This window comes from Triturus cristatus, chromosome 9 (assembly GCF_964204655.1).
Source record: "Triturus cristatus chromosome 9, aTriCri1.1, whole genome shotgun sequence".
NCBI classification, from domain to species: Eukaryota; Metazoa; Chordata; class Amphibia; order Caudata; family Salamandridae; genus Triturus; species Triturus cristatus.
The window spans coordinates 322,128,123-322,147,951 of record NC_140592.1 but is presented as its reverse complement, the minus strand read 5'-3'; the positions used below and the strand labels follow the sequence as shown (position 1 = coordinate 322,147,951).

The 19,829-nt window shown below is 43.8% G+C and overlaps 1 protein-coding gene across 2 annotated transcripts in view; it reads left to right on the top strand.

The window, feature by feature from the left end:
- The window catches only part of RNF123 (ring finger protein 123), a 1,761,234-nt gene that overhangs the window by 476,477 nt on the left and 1,264,928 nt on the right, over nucleotides 1–19,829 (top strand). For both annotated transcript variants that reach the window (XM_085625036.1, XM_085625035.1), the window contains exon 17: nucleotides 17,913–18,012. In XM_085625036.1, coding sequence (XP_085481162.1) covers nucleotides 17,913–18,012 — 100 coding nt within the window. The remainder of the gene's footprint in view (nucleotides 1–17,912; nucleotides 18,013–19,829) is intronic.

The window sequence follows — 19,829 nt, the reverse complement described above, 5'->3', positions numbered from 1 at the left end:
ATTAGTGTGAGTGATAGAGGAATTGCTCCTGGTTTTAAGCCCTGCTGTGCCAGTCACTGGCAAATGTCGGAGACAGACCCTCATCTCGTCTGTCTCTGGTGTCTCGAGCGTTACCACAAAGCCAAGACTTGTGGAGATTGTCATGCCATGCACCCCAAGGCCTTGTGAGTGCAAGCCCTCAAGCTCCTTCCGTTTCGATGTGTGACACCGCAACTATCTCGATCCCGGTGGACAGGAAGGTCCCAAGATTGTTTACTGAACCATCTACTTTCGTTGCCGTCAAAGTCACCTGGGAGTTTGAGTAAGTCCCACAAAAAAAAGAAAAGCAAGAAATTGAAAAGGTCTTTGACTTTGCCCCATCTGTTGAAGTCATCTGACGAGATGAGGGAACGTCGGCACTCAAGGCCTGGCTCCGTAGTTGAGCCTGCGCCATCGCCACGCCTCTGAGTTTTCTGAAGCCGGAGCGACCGCCGCCCATCTCTGTGGGTTTTATGAATCCATGCGCCTCATATTTGGGCGGCCCAACCCCACATGCACGTGTTCAGGCCCTGCAGGATAAGGAGGGGCCCCTACTGGTTTTCTGCTGGTAGGTTGCCCCAGTACAAGTCAGGCCCCTTGGATCCAGACCGACGGTCGAGCCATCTTGACCTCCATCCCATTGTTGTCTCTGGCGCCATTGGCACCCACCAGCAGAGCCAACCCATTCTTATGCCTGACTCAAACATGGAGCCGGATGGGCATCGTCCGACATGACCCCGAATGACTGGAATTATTCCCTCTGAGCCTGAGTCCTATTCCTTTCAGCTAGGATTTGGGGGATATTGGGAGGGGCCACCGTACTCTTAGGAATACCAGCCCCGAGACCGTAAGGAGGACAACTGATGTGAGGATATGGCGGATGTCAGCGGACTGGACACCTCCCCAGATACTCGCTTGGTCTCTCTTCCTACTGTAGCTATGGAGGGGGGTGCTTTATTTGGAATTATGGTGAGGAGGGTGGGCGAGGCCCTGGCCCTTACACTACCCACTGTGGCCGTCAAGATGAATGCCTTGACAGAGCTGCCTAATGCAGGAGTCACCCCATCCAAACCGCTTTTCGCGTTTAACGTAGCCCTCACGGACGTCTTACTAGAGGCCTGGTCCAAGCACTGCACAGGGGCTCCTGTGAATAGGATAATTGCCTGCTGCCATCATCCTTATCAAGGAGACCCAAACGTCCTCACCCAACACCCCACAAAGGAACGCGTGGTGGTTCAAGCCTCCACGTCCTAACTAAATCCTGGTGCATTCCCTACCACTCCACTAGAGAAGGAGTCCAAGAGGCTGAATACCTAAGGCAAGAAGACGTTTTCTTCCGACAGGCTTGCACTGTGGACACTGAACACCATGTAATTTTTGGGCTGATACTCCCACTCACTATGAGGCTCGGTTGCGCAGGTGCTTCCTATGGTCTTGGAGGAGGCCTGAGCCATACTCTCCCAAGCGATTACTAACAGGAGGGAAACAGCTAAGTTCGCCATTCGCTGTGGACTGGATAGACTAACTCACTGGGCCGAGCATTTTCATAGTTGGTGGCCCTTAGGTGCCATGCCTGAATGAGAACCACTGGCTTTTCAGGGGATGACCAGGCCTTGCTCATAGACATGCCCTTTGATGCCTCCCGCACTAGAGTGCTTCGCTAACCCCAATCTGCCTTTTGTTCCTTTTGTGGCCATGGAAGGGGCTTCCAGCTGTGTTTCTACCTGCCCAGCCAGCAATGCACACAAGCTTCCCAGCCCCTGTGTGGTCGGAAGCTGCACCCACATGCCTCATGGGTAAGATAACCAGAGATTGGGCCAGTCCATCAATCCCCTGGCAGCTGCAGCTTCCAAACCTCTTTAGTTTTCCCTCCAAACATCATAGACAACCAGTATGAGGCATGATATGCCATCACCTGCTCCACAGGAGGTCAGTAACATGCAACCGCTGGGTTCTCCAGATAGTCCAAATGGACTACTCCCTCCCCTTTATGTCTAATCATCCACCTATGCCACCTACTTGCAACAGGCTCAAAGAGAACCACATCTCCATACTGTACCAGGAAGTGGCAGATCTCTTGGCCAAGGGAGCCATAGAGTGGGTGCCAGCATCAGAAGTAGGTTGTGCTTGCTATTCCCACTACTTTCTAGTGCCCAAGAAGGACGGGGGCTGTTGTCCTATCCTGGACCTGCGCCCTCTCAATTTCTTCCCAAAAAAGGATAAATTCAAACTGCTCACGCTCTCTCATATCCTGTCTGCCCTGGACACTGGAGACAGATGGTAGTTTTGCACTTGCAGGACGCCTACTACTACATTCCCGTCCTGCCTCCCCACAGACTTTACTGTGGTTCATTGTATGTCACAAGCACTTTAAGTTCACCGTGCTCCCCTTTGGCCTTATCACCGCCCCTCCGGTGTTCACCAAGGTGATGGGGGTTTTTTGCAGGTCTTATGCAGAGATAAGAGGTGCCAGTCTTCCCCTATCTTGTTTACTGGCTGTTGAAGGCGGGCTCACCCAAGGCAGTTGTCTCCCACCTCCAGACTATAGCGGATCTTCTGTATTCGCTGGGGTACTATCAACATGCTGAAGTCGCACCTAATCTCTTCTCAGAAGCTCCCTTTCATCAGGGCTGTTCTAGACACAGTGCAGTTTTGAGCTTATCCTCCCGAAGGGCGAGTCCAGGAAATCCAGGCTTTGATACCAACGTCACAGCCTCTATTCTGGATTTCGATGAGACGGACTTTGAGGCTTCCTGGTCCCATGGCCTCCTGCATCCTGCTTGTAGCACATGCCTGTCAGTATATGCGGGCTCTGCAGTGGGGCCAGAAGTTCAGTTGGGCGCAGATTCAGGGGAATCTCTTTGACATGGTTGAAATCTCGGATGGCACTCCAAAAGATTTGCAGTTATGGTTAACAAACAGCGATTGGGTCCAAGGCAGACCCCTCCCCCCGCCACAACTTGATCTAACAGTAGTGACAGATTCATCACTCCTGGGTTGGGATGACAATCTGGTAGAGGTGGAGATCAGAGGACTCTGGTCTCTGGTGAAATCTGGACTCCACATCATCCTGGTTAAGCTTTGAGTGATCCAACTGACATTGAAAGCCTTTCTACCCTCCAAGAGAATGCTAGTGCAGGTGTGTACGGATAACACCATCGCCATTTGATACTGCAACAAACAGGGTGGGGTGGGGTCGTAGACCCTCTGTCAAGAGGCCCTGCGTCTCTGGGCTAATGCTGGATGGTCAGGACACTTCCCTGGTAGTTCAACTCCTGTTGGGATCTATGTACTCATGAACCGACAAATTCAGCAGAAGATGCCTGTCAGAGCATGAACGGTGTCACCATCCGGAGGTGGTGCAAGGTCTTTTTCATCACTGGGGTGAGCCTTGTTTGGATTTGTTTCTCCACCACTGAGAATGTGTAATGTCAGCACTTCTGCACTCTGGACTTTCCAAGGTGGCTTTCACTCAGAGATGCTTTTAGTCTCAAATGGAGTTCCAGAGTATTGTACGCCTTTCCGCCCATTCCACTCTGCCCAGAGTTCTCAAAAAGATCAGGAATTACCTTGCCCAATTCATCCTTGTGACTCCAGACCGGGAGTCTCATATCCGAACTGTTAAACATGTCCATGGTCCTCTGATCAGGCTGCCTCTTCAGGAAGATCTTCTTTTTGCAGGAGCATTATTAGGTTCTATACCGGAACCTGTCAAGGCTCAGCCTTCAATATGTGGAGATTGAGCAGTGACAGCTTTCGACCTTCCGCTCGAAGTCGGTGATTTTATCTTGGCAGCTCGACGTCCCTCCACACGGGCCATTGGCATAAGTTTGTGCCATTGTGCACAGGCAAACCGGTTGACTGCTTATCTGCCCCCCCCCCTTCCCAGTCTGTTTGTTTTTTGGGCACATTAAAGGGTAACTTATCAGCCATCTCCGCTTTTCTGCCACTGCCAGATCAACCTTCCTTCTTCAAGTCCCCTATTGTATCGTTAAAGGTTTCCAGCACATGTTTCCACCAAATCCATTCGTTATGCCTTATTGGCACCGTAATTTGGTTCTAACTTTTCTGATATGAACTCCCTTTGAGCAGCTTCATACCTGCCCTCTTAGACTTCTCGCCATCAAGATGGCCTTTCTGGTGAGAATTACATCTGCCGGGAGCGTTAGTGAGATGCAGGCACTGTCATCACAGCCTCTGGTTAGTGAACTACAGGTGCTGTCATCTCAGCCTCCATATATGTCTTTTTTCCCAAACAAGCTGGTCCTTTGGAGACGAGCGTCCTTCTTGCCGAAGGTAATCACCCCGTTCCACTAAGGCCACTCCATCACTTTGCCTACCTTTTGTGCTCTGTCTCATCTCTCTAAAAAAGAGGAGAGATTCCACTGTCTAGACCCATTCTACCTTGACTACACAAAACCATTCCGGACGGACGATCAACTCTTCGTGTGATATGTCAGGGCCATGAAAGGGGAGGCCTTGCAGAAACAAACCATCTCCCGATGGATCATACTCTGCATTAAGATCTGTGACGCATTAGCCAAGACTCAGCCCCTGGAGGGCTTGCATGCTCATTCCACCAGAGCAAAGGCTGTGGTCACTGTGTCAGCATGCAGAGTTCCTGTCCTGAACATCCGCCATGTAGCAACATGGGCCTCACAGCACATGTTCACCAAACACTACTGCCTGGACAGCCAGGTCTGTTGGGAATGGGCATTTAACCCGTTCAGTCCTGCAGGACTTTCTGGTTGAAATCATGTTTGCAGACCCACTTCTGGGAAGGTATTGCTTCTAAGATAAGAAACCTGCGACTAGAGTTCACTATAAGATGAACAAGTTACTTATATTTTCTAACACCTTATCTGATAGATTCTATCCAGTCGCAGATTCCCCACGAACCCACCCACCCATCCTCCCTGCTCTGCGAACGGATTTTAGACTCAAGGGCTGTTCCCCTTTTCAGGGCCCTAGTTTCACACACCAGTGGTCAGCGTTCTTTGTGGCTCTGGGCTTCTGGTGTAGGAAATCATCAAAAGAAACTGATGTCAGTGCGCTGGGGTGGCACCTATATAGGCACCACACATGTCATTTTGGGTGCCGATGACACCACATGGAGCCGAACAGCGCCACTTACCAAAGGTAAGTAACTTGTTCTTCTCTGCCAAGGTGATGAGGTATATTTTACTCCATCACCCTGATTGAGATGGCGCCCACCTAATTTATAAATGAGCGGCAAGCTATCAGTCATTTAGAAAGCATTGGCAGGAGCCGTCCTCACGGCGATTCTTGTCAATGCTGTTTGGTAGTTTAGTGCAGGGCTCCGGCAACATGACTGAGTCCTGCACCAAACTGTTTCCCTTTTTTAATTTTCAAAAAGAAAATGTTCCCCTCATCCTGTTAGTCTTCTCTCATGGCGAGGGAAGCATTTGGCAGTTTTTACTGCCCCTTCCTGGCAGGTTTATCATGGCGGTGATGGTCACTGAAAACTGATCTCAAATTCCACCCCTCTAAATCAGGTGCGTGTAATTAGACGTCTGTCTCCAACGGCCCTTACTCGAAAGGGCCATTGGAGAAGTTAGGTCAAGATGGTGATGGAGTAGTCACCACCGTGGCCAAACTTAATGTCCGCTTGCATTTAAATCGTGTAGGTGGACTACTGTTTTGACTGGAAGGTGATCGAGTTCCCTCACCCCAACATATAAATCAGACCCTTAATGTCTTTAGTTAAGCAGATGTGCAAGGTTGGCAGTTTGCTGGGGAGGCTCATGAAAGCATAATACGCCTACCTCAAATTAACATAACAGCCACCGTGAGGAGGATATCTGTTCTGGAACTGCTGGAGAGCACAAGAGACCATACCTTTTTAAGAGATGGCTATGGACAAGACTGGGTGTATCCCTAACCAATTGAAACTTACAAGTTCACAAACGCAACAGTACCGTGCGAAGTGGTTTATGGACGTCCTCATACTCACTGGCCCCCCCAAGGGTGCTCATAGAGGTACTCCCTGTTCTACGTACATCATCTTAGAAGCTCTAGACACTGTGATGCTCATGAAACAAAAATTGTTAAGTGGGCCTGGATGTGGCTCTAGTGATACAAGATCGCAGTAACACAGGAGACCAGGTAATGAAAGCAGATGACTGTGTCGCCAAATTAGGGGACACAGCCAAACAGCTTCAGTCTTCCGTTTCTAGGTTGATTATATAATCCAGACATTTTGAAGCTTGAGTGGAAGATGCTGAGGCCTGCGCTAGGAGCAACAACCTGAGATTTTCTTGTTTTTTTTTTTTTTTACAGACGGCAGTAAGGGGCAGTCCAGAAAGAATTTGTTGCAGTGGCTTAGAAAGTGTATCCCTGCAGGCTGATTGTCACTATGTTTTGACAGAGAACCAGGTTCATTCAAAAGCCTCCCCAGTGTCCCTCCAAGAAATTAGATTGGAAAGATTCGGAATTACGATGACTGGAGCGTAACTATAACTAGCAAGGAATCCAATATGAGTCACATGTGATGATCTTTGTCAAAGTGGCTTTCCTCTTTCATTCAAACCTTTCCTGCTTTGAGACTCCAAAAGTGGTTTGAGAATGGATGGGAGAAAAGAGAGAACTCAAGTTACAATCATGAGACCTTTAAGGATCTGGGCTCTTGAGAAACCCCTCTGCCTTCACCGCTGAGAGCTCAAAGGAGGTTTGCACGAAGGAGGCGTCTTTCCAAACCGACCTTCAATGACTTCTAAAATAAAATAAAATTTCTCCCTGGTAGGCCTCGCTCATGGAGCAGGCAGATCGGGAACACTCCTGAGCGCACCTGACAGACTGAGCCTCATGAGGCTTAGAATTCCTTAGACCTTGTTGCTGACTAGACTGCCGAAGCAGCGGGCTCCTGATCTAATACGACTGGGAAAGTAGATTGCTCCAAATGTCAGAGGTGAGCGTTTATCTTCTTTAGGTATCCTACTCTTTGGGGGAGGAATCAGAATGTCACCAGTGATTTTACAGGTGCTGAGTCACCAAACAAGCAATTAGTCAGAATATGAAAAACATCCAAATGTGACTCGCAAAACAGAGCATACTAGCACTGTCTTGAAAGAGCCCTGACAAATGACACAGTGAGAGTAAAAATTCAACCACTAGACTTGTAAACAGCGACAATAACCTGGAGGCCAAGAGGAACTGCCAATATTGCAACCGCACTAGAGGGGTCTCAAAATGATTGCCACCAAAACTACACAAGGAAGGATCATCCTGGGCGTTCCAATTGAAAAAGAGTTGTAAGCACAACACAGACAAGGGACCTGACCTCCTTAAACCAACAGAAGAGAGTCTTAGGGAAATCCGTAGCCCACAAGGCCCATTACATCCAAGCAGACACATCCTTTTACATCCAAGCTCGACTCAAAAGGTTGCTCCTGTGAACAATGGCCCAAACATTCCAGACTCATGAGTCCATTGTTAGGTTAAGTGCAGAAATGGTTTCACTTGGCCTAGGTTGCAGAGCCATAGTAGGACTGGTCTCAGGACATTAGTGGCAAGCAACTTCAATCACTATGGCTGAGACCCAGTAGCCCTTATAGCTTGTTAAAGTATAACTACAGAAGGACAGTGACCATAGCATGCAAAACACAAGTGAAAAGAGCGTAGTTCACCGTGTGGTCCAAGAACCCAGCAACACCCTTCGAGTATTCCACATTTTGTCATCTATCTAGAACTTAGCAGCTTCCTTTTTTTTTTTTTTAAAACAAGTCTTTATTGAGCTTTTATGACTTATTTTACAAAACCCCACCCAACCCGCCTCCCCCCCCCCCCCCACCACCCAGCAGATTACAGGCATTACAATTGATTTGTATATATATATACCTTTTACAAAAAAGTTATAACATAGCTACATTTTAATCTGGGTTATGCGGTACCTTCTATCCATGCTCTTAGAGGATCCCAAATGACTAGACCTTTCTTTTTCTTATTCAAACCCTTGCATCTATATATTGCTATTTCAAAGCTATAGGTAGCAAGTAAACGTGCACGCCATTGTTGAAACGAGGGAGGTTGTGGATCTAACCATGCGGCCGCTAAGCAGATTCTTAGTATTGACATTGAAATAAATATGAATCCCCTTGATGGGGTTGGACGAAGCTCCCCCTCAACGCCCAAAACTATTTCTGCAGTTGTTATTTCGATATCTCTATCAAAAATTTTTGAGAGAAAGATCGAAATATCCCGTTTAATAGTATAGAGTTCTTTGCAGGTGGCAAACATGTGTATTAAGTCCACTTCGGGGAGAGCACATCTTGGACATTTCGTCCCCTTTCCACAGCTCCATTTTGCAAACTTTTTGGGGGTGTAATATAGCTGAAAGAAAGTCTTATAAAATTGTGCTTGTAATTTAGTTGAAATTAAAATTGATTGCGAGAAGTTAAATGCGGTTTGAATAGAATTATTGGTTATTTCTAATTTATCCTGCCAAATCTGAAAATGTTTGTCAAGATCATCAGGTAAATTAGTGATTAGATTGTTATAAATTTCACCAATTTTTATTGTGTTATTGTTTATAATCATATCTATAATCTGTATCGTCTGAAAAGCTATGTTGCCACCCCCTTTTTTCAACAGAAAGTCTCTGACTTGCAAATATTTGTAAAAATCACGATGTTCTAATAGAAATTTATTCTTTAATGACTCAAATGTATTAAGCCCAGATATATTGAAAAAAAAACCTAGTTTTGTAATTCCTGACGTAACCCAACGTTTCATACATGGATCTGTAAAAATTGCGGGGAGGTTTTGATTGCCGTAGATAGTTGTGTAATACGAAAATCTACCGATCCCCAATATTTTGACACGTTACTCCAAACTGTGTAAATTCCTTTAAGGGTTTTAAACCGAACTTTTTTAAAATGGCAGTCATAGGTCAAACGCCAAAGATGGTCTCCGGTTGAGGCCCCGAGGATAAGTTCTTGTGGGGTTGGGACTCTAGATGCAAAATTTAGATTTGGGGTTAGTAGCATTCGGCTGTAGTTAAGTGTGCAGGCCCACCAGTAAATTTTAGAGTTGGGTAGGGCGAGTCCACCTCTATCTTTTGGTAGATTAATAAATTTCATTGCTCTTCGCGGTCTGCTATACCCCCAGATAAAACGAGAAAAGATATGATCCAATTCTGTAAAAATATGTTGGTCGAAAATTAAACAAATGCTTCTAAAAAAATATAAGAATTTAGGAAAAAATACAATTTTTATTAAATTACACCTTCCAATAATTGTCAGATGTAAATTGTGTAGTCTCCTCAATGATAAGTTTGTTTGTTTCAATAGTGGATTAATATTTAAACAGACTAAGTTATTAAGATTAGCTGTGATATTTACCCCTAGGTAGGTCGCATTTTCGACAATCCGTTCATCAACACAATTAATTTGATTATTGATAACTATTTGAGTTTTGTTTTGGTTTAGTTTATAACCTGAGATTTCACCAAAATGGTTAGCCTCTGTCTCAATTAGATTTATAGCGTTAGTGGGATTGGTGGTAGTTAGGGCAATGTCATCAGCGTAGGCTAATGTTTTGGTGTCTCCGTGAGGCGTCCTCACAGGTATTATTGCTGGGTTTGATTCTAGCCTCCGAATAAAAGGGTCTATGAAAATAGCAAAAAGCAATGGGGAGCAGGGGCAACCCTGCCTCGTTCCTCTCGTTACTTTGAAGTTTTCTGATATGTCCCCGTTTATCACCACTGCTGCTTCTGGGTTAAGGTACAACATGCGAATTGCATTAATAAAATTTTCCCCGATTCCGCTCTTTGACATGGCTGTCCATAGGTATTGCCAGGAGACCCTATCAAATGCTTTTTCGGCATCAAGTAATATCAATGCCATAGGGTCTCCTGCCACCTCGGTCATGTCAAAGAGAGTAATCACTCTCTGTATATGATCGATGGTAGATCTACCGGGAACAAATCCGTGTTGCCGAACCGATATGATTTTATGTATAAGTGGGGCAATCCGGCTGGCAAGCATTTTAGAGTAATTTTTAGAATCGTTGTTGATTAAGGTAATTGGACGATAAGCCCCTAGTTCGGTTCGATCTTTGTTTTTCTTTGGAAATACAATTATTTTTGCAAGTGCCCAAGATCCTGGTGGCTGTCCACCATTAAAGACCTGGGACATTAACATTGTAAGAATCTCTTTTAGCTGTTTGCTAAATCTGACATAAAATTCTGAAGGAATTCCGTCGAACCCACTTGCTTTACCCGGAGGAAGACTATTAATGGATAGTAAGATTTCCATCCATTGCGGGGCCTCAGCCAGGCTATCTCTGTCAGTTTGGGAGAGCTGAGTCCATAAAACCGTATCCAGGTAGTCATCAATTTGGGATTGATTTTTACAAGTTTCTGTATAAAGATCAGAATAATATCTTTTAAAGCAATCTCTAATTTCTCTGGGATCTTGGGTGAGGCCTTGAATAGGATCGTTTATTTCTTTAATATTGCTATCCGTTTGTTCCTGTCTAGCCCGAATAGCGAGTTGATGGCCAATATTTTCCCTCAGCTCATAAACTTTTTGTTTATATTGGGTGGCTTTACTGATTGCTTTACTGGAGAACACTTCTATAATTAGATTTTTTGAAATGGCTACTTCTCTGATTGCTGCTTCAATGTTTGTATTATCCCGAATTGCCATAATGAGCATTTCCTCTTTTTTGGCTAGTTCGTTTTGAAGTTTTTTTAATTTTAATTTTTCTTCTTTATTATTTCTAATAGAAAATCTCAGAGTTTCTCCTCTAATTCCCGCCTTGAGGGTATCCCAGACGATTTCCAGTGATGCACTGCCAAGATTATTGTCTATAAATTCGAGGATCCATTTCTCTATAGCTTTGCAATATTCTTCATTCAGCAAAAGTGCCCTTTCGAAAGTCCATCTGTTGTATTTTGATTCTATTTTACAAGTGTCGAGACAAATGATTAAAGGGTTATGGTCAGACAGTGCTTTAGGTAGTAGATCTATGGAGCTATGTATGGCTATATCATGTGATGCAAAAATGTAATCCAATCTTGCAAATTTACGATGTGGATTGGAGAAAAAAGTATATCCTGGGTTATTTGGGTGCTTCAATTGCCAGCAATCGGATAAACCATGTTTATTACATAGTTCTTCAAGCGCTCTGAAAACTTTTGGTTTTCTGCCTAAATACTTAAATTTATTGTACCCCGTTGTCCAATTTGAAGGGAGATTTAGATTAAAATCGCCACATATAATCAATGGTAATGACCAATGGGCCAATTCGTTAGATAGAAATTCTAATGGACCTGGGTCGTCATCAACGCACCCATATGCTGAGCATATAGTTAGTTTTTTCCCCGTGCCATAATTGCATTCGGTAATTGCCCATCGCCCAAATTTATCTGCGATTGATTTGCCAAATTGGAGACCCACGCTACGAGCTAAAATTGCAACTCCCCGCGTTTTATTGCTCTGAGTTGTAGCAGTGATTAATTTATATCCAAGAGTTTTTAGGACTGCGGTTTGTGACCTTTCAACGTGAGTTTCCTGGAGACAGACAATGTCTGCCCCGGTTGAGTTGAGACCTACAGCTGTTCTCTGTCTTTTATTGGGATCGTTTAGACCGCATATGTTAATGGTTCAAATTTTAATTTTACTCAATTTGTAGCTTTAGAGATACTAGTTTACCTAGCCAAATCATTACGCCTGTAATCGCCCCCTGTCGTGTCTCCCCCCCCCAAACCCCATAAAACTGGTGAAAGCTGAATATATAAGTGTGGAAGAAAAAACCTGTGTCCCAAACCCCACCCCCCGTTCCCACCCCCCATTTCCCCTAAGGAAGGCTACCTGGTTCAGACGGAACCAGGTTGTGGGCATCATTGCGGTCAGGGAACAGCAGACCGCGGCTGACCTGATTTATTTAGCATGCCAGTATTTATTTGTGCTCCCCTCCTGCCTTGTCATTTGTGTCATACTTGTGTTAACAATCCCATTTTATCTGACTAAATTTTTTTTTTTTTTTTCCAGATAGTTTTGGAGAATTATAGTTATTTGTTGGGTTTATCTTTAAATGGGATTGAGATTTCACTTAAATAAGCTTCGGCCTGAATCTCGCTGGTAAAGCTTCTTGTGTTGCCTTTAAAGATAATCTTTAACCGCGCAGGATTCTGCAAGTAAACAGTGGCTCCAATGTTTTCGAATGGTGTAAATAATTGTCTCATCCTCCACCGTCTTTCGACCGTGGTGTGGGCAAAGTCTGGTCTGCAGAAGAACTCAAAGCCTTTGAATTCTCTTTTTTTTGTCGGGCGTGCAAGATTAAAGATGGCTTCACGTAGTAAGAAGTTTCCAAAGTTAACAAGAAACGCACGAGGATATTGTGTTGAGTTCTCCGCACGCTTGGGGGGTGTCAAAGGAAAGCGATGGGCCCGATGTATTTCCTTGTCGAAGTCCCACATTTGTAGCTCCGGAAACGATTCTTTTAGTAATGTGATTATAAAGCCCCTGGGGTCATGTCCCTCGGAGTTCTCTGGGATCCCAAGAAAGCGTAAATTGTTACGTCTGGCTCTGTTTTCTTGGTCTTCCACCTTCGCCATTAGATCTTTAATTATGCCATCTTGTTCTTTCCCAAGCATTTGTAGGTTAGAGACATCTTTTTCCAGATTTTCCGTGCGTGTTTCCACTGAGGCCATTCTATCCGAAATCTCTAGGCAGGTTTCTCCAACTTTTTGTATTGCACCCTGTAATTTCTGGATAGCTATGGTTTTTCTTGTTGTCATGTTTGACCTCTTCGTGGAAGTTCTTAATTGATTTCAAAATATCGCCGAGGGAAATTGCAGATTGATCTTGATTGTCGTCACTTATCTCCTTTTGCATATTTTTAGATGTCTTAGGTTTTCGCAGGGCCTTCCCCATGGGGCTTAAATTGGTATCGAACTCTTGTGGTAAAATATTTCTTGCTGTAAAGTTTGTTTGTTCGGTGTTACTCCCTTGATCTGTGGTTTCTTCAAACATTAGTTTAGTTTGTCTCCTTCGTCGATTTTGTCTTTCCCTTTTTATTTCCCCCTGTTTCTTCTTTGTAAGACTCCCGCTAATGGGGGTTTTTTGTTTCTTTGCATCAGGTTCTAGTATTTCTGGATCTGATATAATAGATTCGGAACTTGTCTGTTCCAGTTTCTCTTGCTCACTTGAGGTGGAAATTGAGGCGCCAGTTTCGAAGATTTCGGAGCCAGAGCGGGAGTCAAGATCAGGTTCTTGTGACACAAAGTTGGGTTTATTTTGTTGATTCTGCTCTTTATTCCGATCTGAGTTTTGAGGATAGCTGGTATGATCCAAGCCCTGAATAGCCTTATTATTAGGGCGGTCGAGACGGTCAGGGCGGTCAGAATGGTCAGGATGGAGACTGGGGCCGGAGCTTGGTTCTTTAAAGGTTACGAAGTCCGTTACTATTGATGTGGGTGTTTCTGTTCCTTGCGCCCCTATTTGTACAGGGATGGTCTTGCGCAATTTGTCAAGTTCGTTTAATCCGTTTAGTTTGTAGGTTTCACTTGATTCTGTTTCTGTTTGTAAGATGCTCAGTGTTTCTATCGTACAAAACTGGCGCTCTGCGCACACGTTGGTTTGGGGGCTAGCACTCCTTCCCCCTAACCCGGTGCAATTAGATTTCACATCATGGTTGGGCTGACAATATCCCTGCGCTGGGCTAGAAGGCATTTTAGCCACAGTGTTAAAGATATTTGATATCCGGGGTTGAGTGATATCTACTTGCCCGCTGCCGCCGCTGCTTTTTAAGACTGTTTTAAGGTTTTTGATTGTTTGCAGCCTTTTCGCCTTTTTCTCTAGCAGATCTCTCCTTTCGTCGTCTCTGCTTTCGTGATCCTCACCGACTTTATTGATATCTTTATCTTTATCTTTCTCCATATCCTTTTCTTTATACTTATCTTTTATTTTATCCTTTTCCTTTTCTTTGCTTCTAGCTTTTGCTTTGACTTTGGCCTTTTCCTTTTCCTTCTCCTTATCGGTTTCCGTCTCCATCTCTCTCTCCTTTTCTCTCCCTATCCTGACCTTCAGCCCTCTTGTTTCTGGTCGAGAAAGACCGCTGTGGCCACTGTGACTCTCCAGGGTGTGCTGAATGGGGGCATCTTTACATACCAGCAAACCCCCTTCGATATTGGTATCACTTCCCAGCTCTGTGTCAGTCCTTTGCTCCCTCCTTTGATCTCTCTGCTCCCTCTGCCCCTGGCCCTGCTCCATATGTTTAACTGATTTTATTGTTAGGAAGCGGATTAAAGTCTTTGGCGCTACCCCTCGCGCTTGCTTACTCTTATCCAAACCCTCCGAGCACTCACCTCCAAGCAAGTTGAGTAGTAGGAGTTTAAGCTGCTTCCACCTCCCTTTCCCGAGTAGCACTGTCCCAGCAAATAGTGTATACCCCGGGAAGCAGGAGAAGCAGGAGAAACAGAAGTTAGGACCGGAACACCGCATCAGCCAGCATCAGCCAGCACCACCCGCCAATCGCTGGAGAGTTCACTGATGTGTTCGCGGCAGCAGAGCCAACGTCGGATCACCGTAGCTCACCGTAGAATCACCGCTCACCATTCGCTGCTCACCACCATTCGCCGTAGGATCGCCGTAACCGTGACAGAAGCTGACACGGAAGCTGACAGAGCCGTCCTCACTGCTACTACTGCTGCTGTGAATGAGTCCAGCAGACTGGATGACAGGTTAGTCTCCGTCAGATAGACCCCCGGAAATTTTTAGCTTGCTGTCTGGTTGTCTGACACGGAGTGCCCCGGTTGCCGATATAGAAGCAAAAGATACAGCTGTGAATGCGCCGCGGGCGCGCTGTAAAACACTGTTGATAGCGCGTTTGTAGATGCAATAGGTGACCAACAGGCAGCAGGGAGTCGATAACAGTAACCTTATCAGTGAGCAAGTTCAGAGTCCGTACTTCACTTCACTTCACTTGGCGACACTTAGCAGCACTTGATAAATCCTCAGGGCATCAGCACGATCGGAATGAGGGAGAGCGTTCGGATCAGATCAGGTCAGCCATGCCTGCTCGAGCTCCACAATCACAATGACGCCATCTTGCCTCACTTGTTTTAACATAGAACTTAGCAGCTTCCGATATCAAATTTACCTTAGCACAGTAAAAAGGCAGTGTTGTATGACACCCTCAAACAAAAGAATGCAAATGAAAGGTGTGTGAAAACTCATCCATGTTTCAATCAAAGCAGATGAATTACGCCACCAAAGAGTAACAATCAGAAAACTGGAATATAAGTGGAAAGCAAACTTCTAGATCGAGCTCTACCAACATTTTTATTCACAAAACAAGCATAAAGAACTTTACAGAATTGCAAAGATTCCAAATGTACACTGTGCTAAATCCCGTCTGGACGACTCAATTGAAAAGCTCTATAAAGTTGTGAAACATTTTGTGGACAAATGAGCTACCTTCTGCAAACAACAAATCAGAACTAAGCCCAAACAATGAAAATTTGCACCAAACAACCTCAAGCAACATGTAGGGAGCATTTCACAACCATACTAGATAAACAACTTAAATCTAAGGAAAGCATTGAAACTTACCTTGTTTGTTGGCGACCATATTACCTACAACACTCTTTAAAATTAATCTGAATGTCTGTCTTACAATAAAATCCAAAAAACAGGAGCACACCCAAATTCATTACCTAATTACAGACCGCTGACTCATCTTCCATGTCTTGGCATAGTGATTGAACGTTGTGAAGCAAATCTAGCTTAAATCTTTCTTATAGCAAGAAAACTATTGCAAAGCCACCAGCCAGGTTTCTGCAAAGGATGCAGCACTGAAGCTGCTACAGTTAGGTTCAAAAACAACATCCATACATCTTTAACAGTAGAGGATGCCTGCCGGCTGATCATGTTAGACTGATCGGTAGCTTTTGACACAATCAATCATTAGATATTTACCAAGACGTTTTAAACTTTCATGTTTATTGTTCGGGAACTGTTCTAAGAATGCAGACTCCTGCTCTTAAATCCTCAAAAGCCCTTGTGGAGGACCACAAGACTCCATTCTTGCCTCCATCATTTTCAATTTATACATGAGGACACTGCAGGGTAGGCTGAAGGAATCTGAGGTGTTCTTCCTCCAATACGAGTGTGACCTACAAATGTACATTAAAATCACAGATTTCAAAGATATCCTCACCTTAAAACACTCACTAAGTAAAATTCAAAAATGTATGTTGTCAATTTTCTTGAAATTTAAATCCAGAAAACGAGAAATCATCTTGTGAACTGATCTAAAATCTGAAGGTTTCATGTCCAAACTAAATGAAGACCTCAAACGCCAGTGGTTCCGGGTTGCATTGAACCTGTGTGCGAACTCGTATAACGGACCTGTACTCATTCAGGTATACTTTCCCTCCGTAATCCAAGCACTGCTTTTCAAAAATTGATTACGTAAACACTCTACTCTTTGAAGCTATAAAAGCATCTTTGATACCTCTAAAAGGAAAAGGCCTCCTTCGTTCCCCTGGTCATCGTACACTGAATAGAAAATGTGACCATTACCCCAATTTTGAGAGACCTCCATTGTCTCTCCGTGGAGGCAAGAATTACATTTAAACTCACCTGTCTGAACTTCAAAGTGTTGAATGCCCTTCTATATCTCTCCGGTGGCAGAAAATCTCTGAGGAGCAAATAAGTCTTCCTCATAAAAAAGCAAGAAATGTAAATCCTACCTCTTACAGATCTGTCTCTGTAGTTACCCCGATACTTTGGAACTCTCTCCCTAAACAGATTGAGACAAATATTAGACCCGGGTTCTTTTTTGGGAAAACCCCCCCAAAAAATATTTTCTTTTCAGTCAGCATTTATGTTATTAAATTAAACATTTGTGACTAACCTTAAACAAAATCGCTTAGTTGCTCTTGGATCTCACTAGTCCCTATTTTCTTACCTAGATACCCCATCTCCGCTAAGCTCAAAGATCCCTTGTTGATGCAACAGACGGTTGATTCTTAAAGTTAATTGTACACCTAGGGACTCTCTGTATTGTTGTTGCTTTATAAAGTACTTCAACACCCTTTGGGTAGAGTAGTGCTGTATATGTATTCTAATTAAATAAAAATATTCACAGCTTACAAAAATACGCAATCTTTTTCAGGCAAGCCACTGGGACATTTACCAAAGAAAACATTCCATCCCATTTTAGGTGCAGCAAGGGGAGAAGATAGATTTTCCCTGCTAAGATACAAACAGACTCAGAAACATCACAGGAAAAGTAAGAAGCTGCCATGACTGTTCAAAAATCCTGCTGAATTAGAGAGGTGGGTGGGTTGCGAAGGGAAGCATCCCGGGTTGACGTTAAAGGTCCACGTGAAAATAGCAGTGATTATTTGCCTGTCTTACTGTGTGCAAAGACATAATCCAGTGAAGTTATTACCTTGTCTGAAATGGGCCCCACAGGCCAGGGTTTCCCTAAGAAAAGAGGCAGACCCAACCATGCCCTTTGCCAAGAGTATGGAATGTCTGGATCTTTTACACTAGGTGCCGGTTTCTGTGTATAAATGAGAAAAACAAAACTTCCTGTAGAGGCTAACCCTGTTAAACCCTCTGCACAGAGGGGGGAGGAACTAAGATTTTAATCAACAAAAGTTCTAAAATTAGGGCTACATGGAGCATGTTTCCTAGGGTCGGTCACCTTCATAGACCTGGACTGTAGGGGAAAGAGGGACAAAGAAGTAAATGATTAATGAACTGTGAATTAAATGGACCTGCAACGACAGAATTGTAAATTCCTGTGTTGAAAAAGGCAGGTAAGCTGCATGACTTTTCCTGTCTCAATCTGTTGATTAGGAGATAAACTAACAAAGCTCTTATGTACTCATAATGTCTTGTTGACTTAAACCCAAGGGAAAGGAGAATAAAGAGCCGAAGGATGAAACTGGTGAGGAAAGACTGAGGCGACGGGCATACGAAAGAGGTTGCCAGAGGCTAAAGAAGCGCATTGAAGGTACTGATTGTTCTCTGAAGAACATACCTTTGTTGTTCTCATTTTTGACAGTCCGCTTGATGCTGATATTTGTGATGAATATGCTTAGCTTCATCTTTTAGGATCTGGCAGTTCTTCTCCTGATTCCTTTTCTTTTACGATATCTGCAGAACCTTTATTGGGCTCTACATTCCAGGTACATGCAAAGTGGTTCCATAAACTCATGTAAAGTTATATGACTAGGGAATACCTTCTCTGATGTAAGTGGAAGGTACAAAGCCTCTGTGGTTTGGGACTAGTAAATTCTGGAATGCAGAAGGATTTAAATTGTTCTAATGGAAAAGATGACCATTCTTAATAGGTGAAAAAACACTTAACACTTTTTGGCCAAATGGGAAACCAGGGATCATATTTCTACTGTAACCCTAAATAAATGAAGAAAGTCTGACGTAAAATGGTGTAGCAAGTTTAATAATCTGGGATAGAGGATTTAAAACAGACCTTTTAATGGAACCCTGTTATGATCAAATCGGCTACTGTCAGAAATATTTTCAATTTACTAAATGTATTTATTTATTTATATATATATATTTATATATATATATATATATATATATATATAAATATATAATTTTTTTTTTTTAAAGAGTTTTATGTAGTGCTAGCTAGACCCAAGGATAGCAGAGCGCTTTACAGTATTATCACAGGTAAGATAAATTAACACAGTAATATGTACAGTGAGTCATTAACACAGTAATATGTACAGTGAGTCAGGCCGCATCGCAGAGTATCTTCGTAAAGAGCACATTGTCCTTCATAAGATATGTTCACATAGTAGGGTGTACGGTGTCTCATGACGCTTCACAGAAATGTCGTCATAGAAAACACCATGACTCTTGGCGAGATTAATGAGGTAAGGTCTTAATGTCAAAGTGTCTGTGTGCTGCTATAGGCAGGCTTCGTTGGTTAGGCTTTAGCTATCCATTCATGAGAGATCGATTAAGGAGGAGGTCTTTGAGCTGCCTTTTGAAAATTAGGTAGGATGGATTGGTCCTGAGATGGATTGGTATGTAGTTCCAGATTTTGGGTGGAAGGGAATGTTTTTTTTTTTTTTTTTTTTAGTATGGTGGTAAGTGGTTCCATTATAGATGTTGAAAAGCTGCGGCGAGAGAACTGATCCTTGTGGGACACCCCTGCTAACATGGAGTAGGTCCGACGAGAAGTCTTTGATTTTTATTCTTTGGGTGTGGTTTTTGTAGAAAAGAGGTGCACCATTGTAAGACCACCTCTTCCGCTCCAACCCTTTCTTTAAGTGTCTTAATGAGAAGTTTGTGGTCAACCGTGTCGAAGGCTGCTGATAGGTCCAGGAGTATGAGTAGGCAACATTGGCCTGTGTCAAGAGATTTGTGCATATCAACCAAGTAGAATACTTTTTAGGAAGCAAATTAAAACATGGCTTTACTCTCAATGCTAATCGATCAAGTCGCACCCGCATGTATTTTATCTTGGCGCCAAGACGCCTCGGCATTAGTGCGCTTTATAAATGTTTAGTCAGTCAGTCATATCGTCTATTATATTTAGGATCGCTGTCTCTCTGCTGCATCCTTTTCTGAAACCTGATTCGTGGGGGCCAAGAAGGTTGGTGCTGTCCAGGTGTTGAGTAAGTTGGAGGAGAACACATCTTTCCAGGATTTTCGCTAGGAGAGGGAGGTCGGAGATGGGTCTGAAGTTGTTCAGATCGTTTGTGTCAGAGTCCGTTTTTTTCAGTAGAGGTGTGACTTGGCCGATTTTGAAACTAAAATACTATAATGTTTGAAGTACAATTAACAAGCTGGATT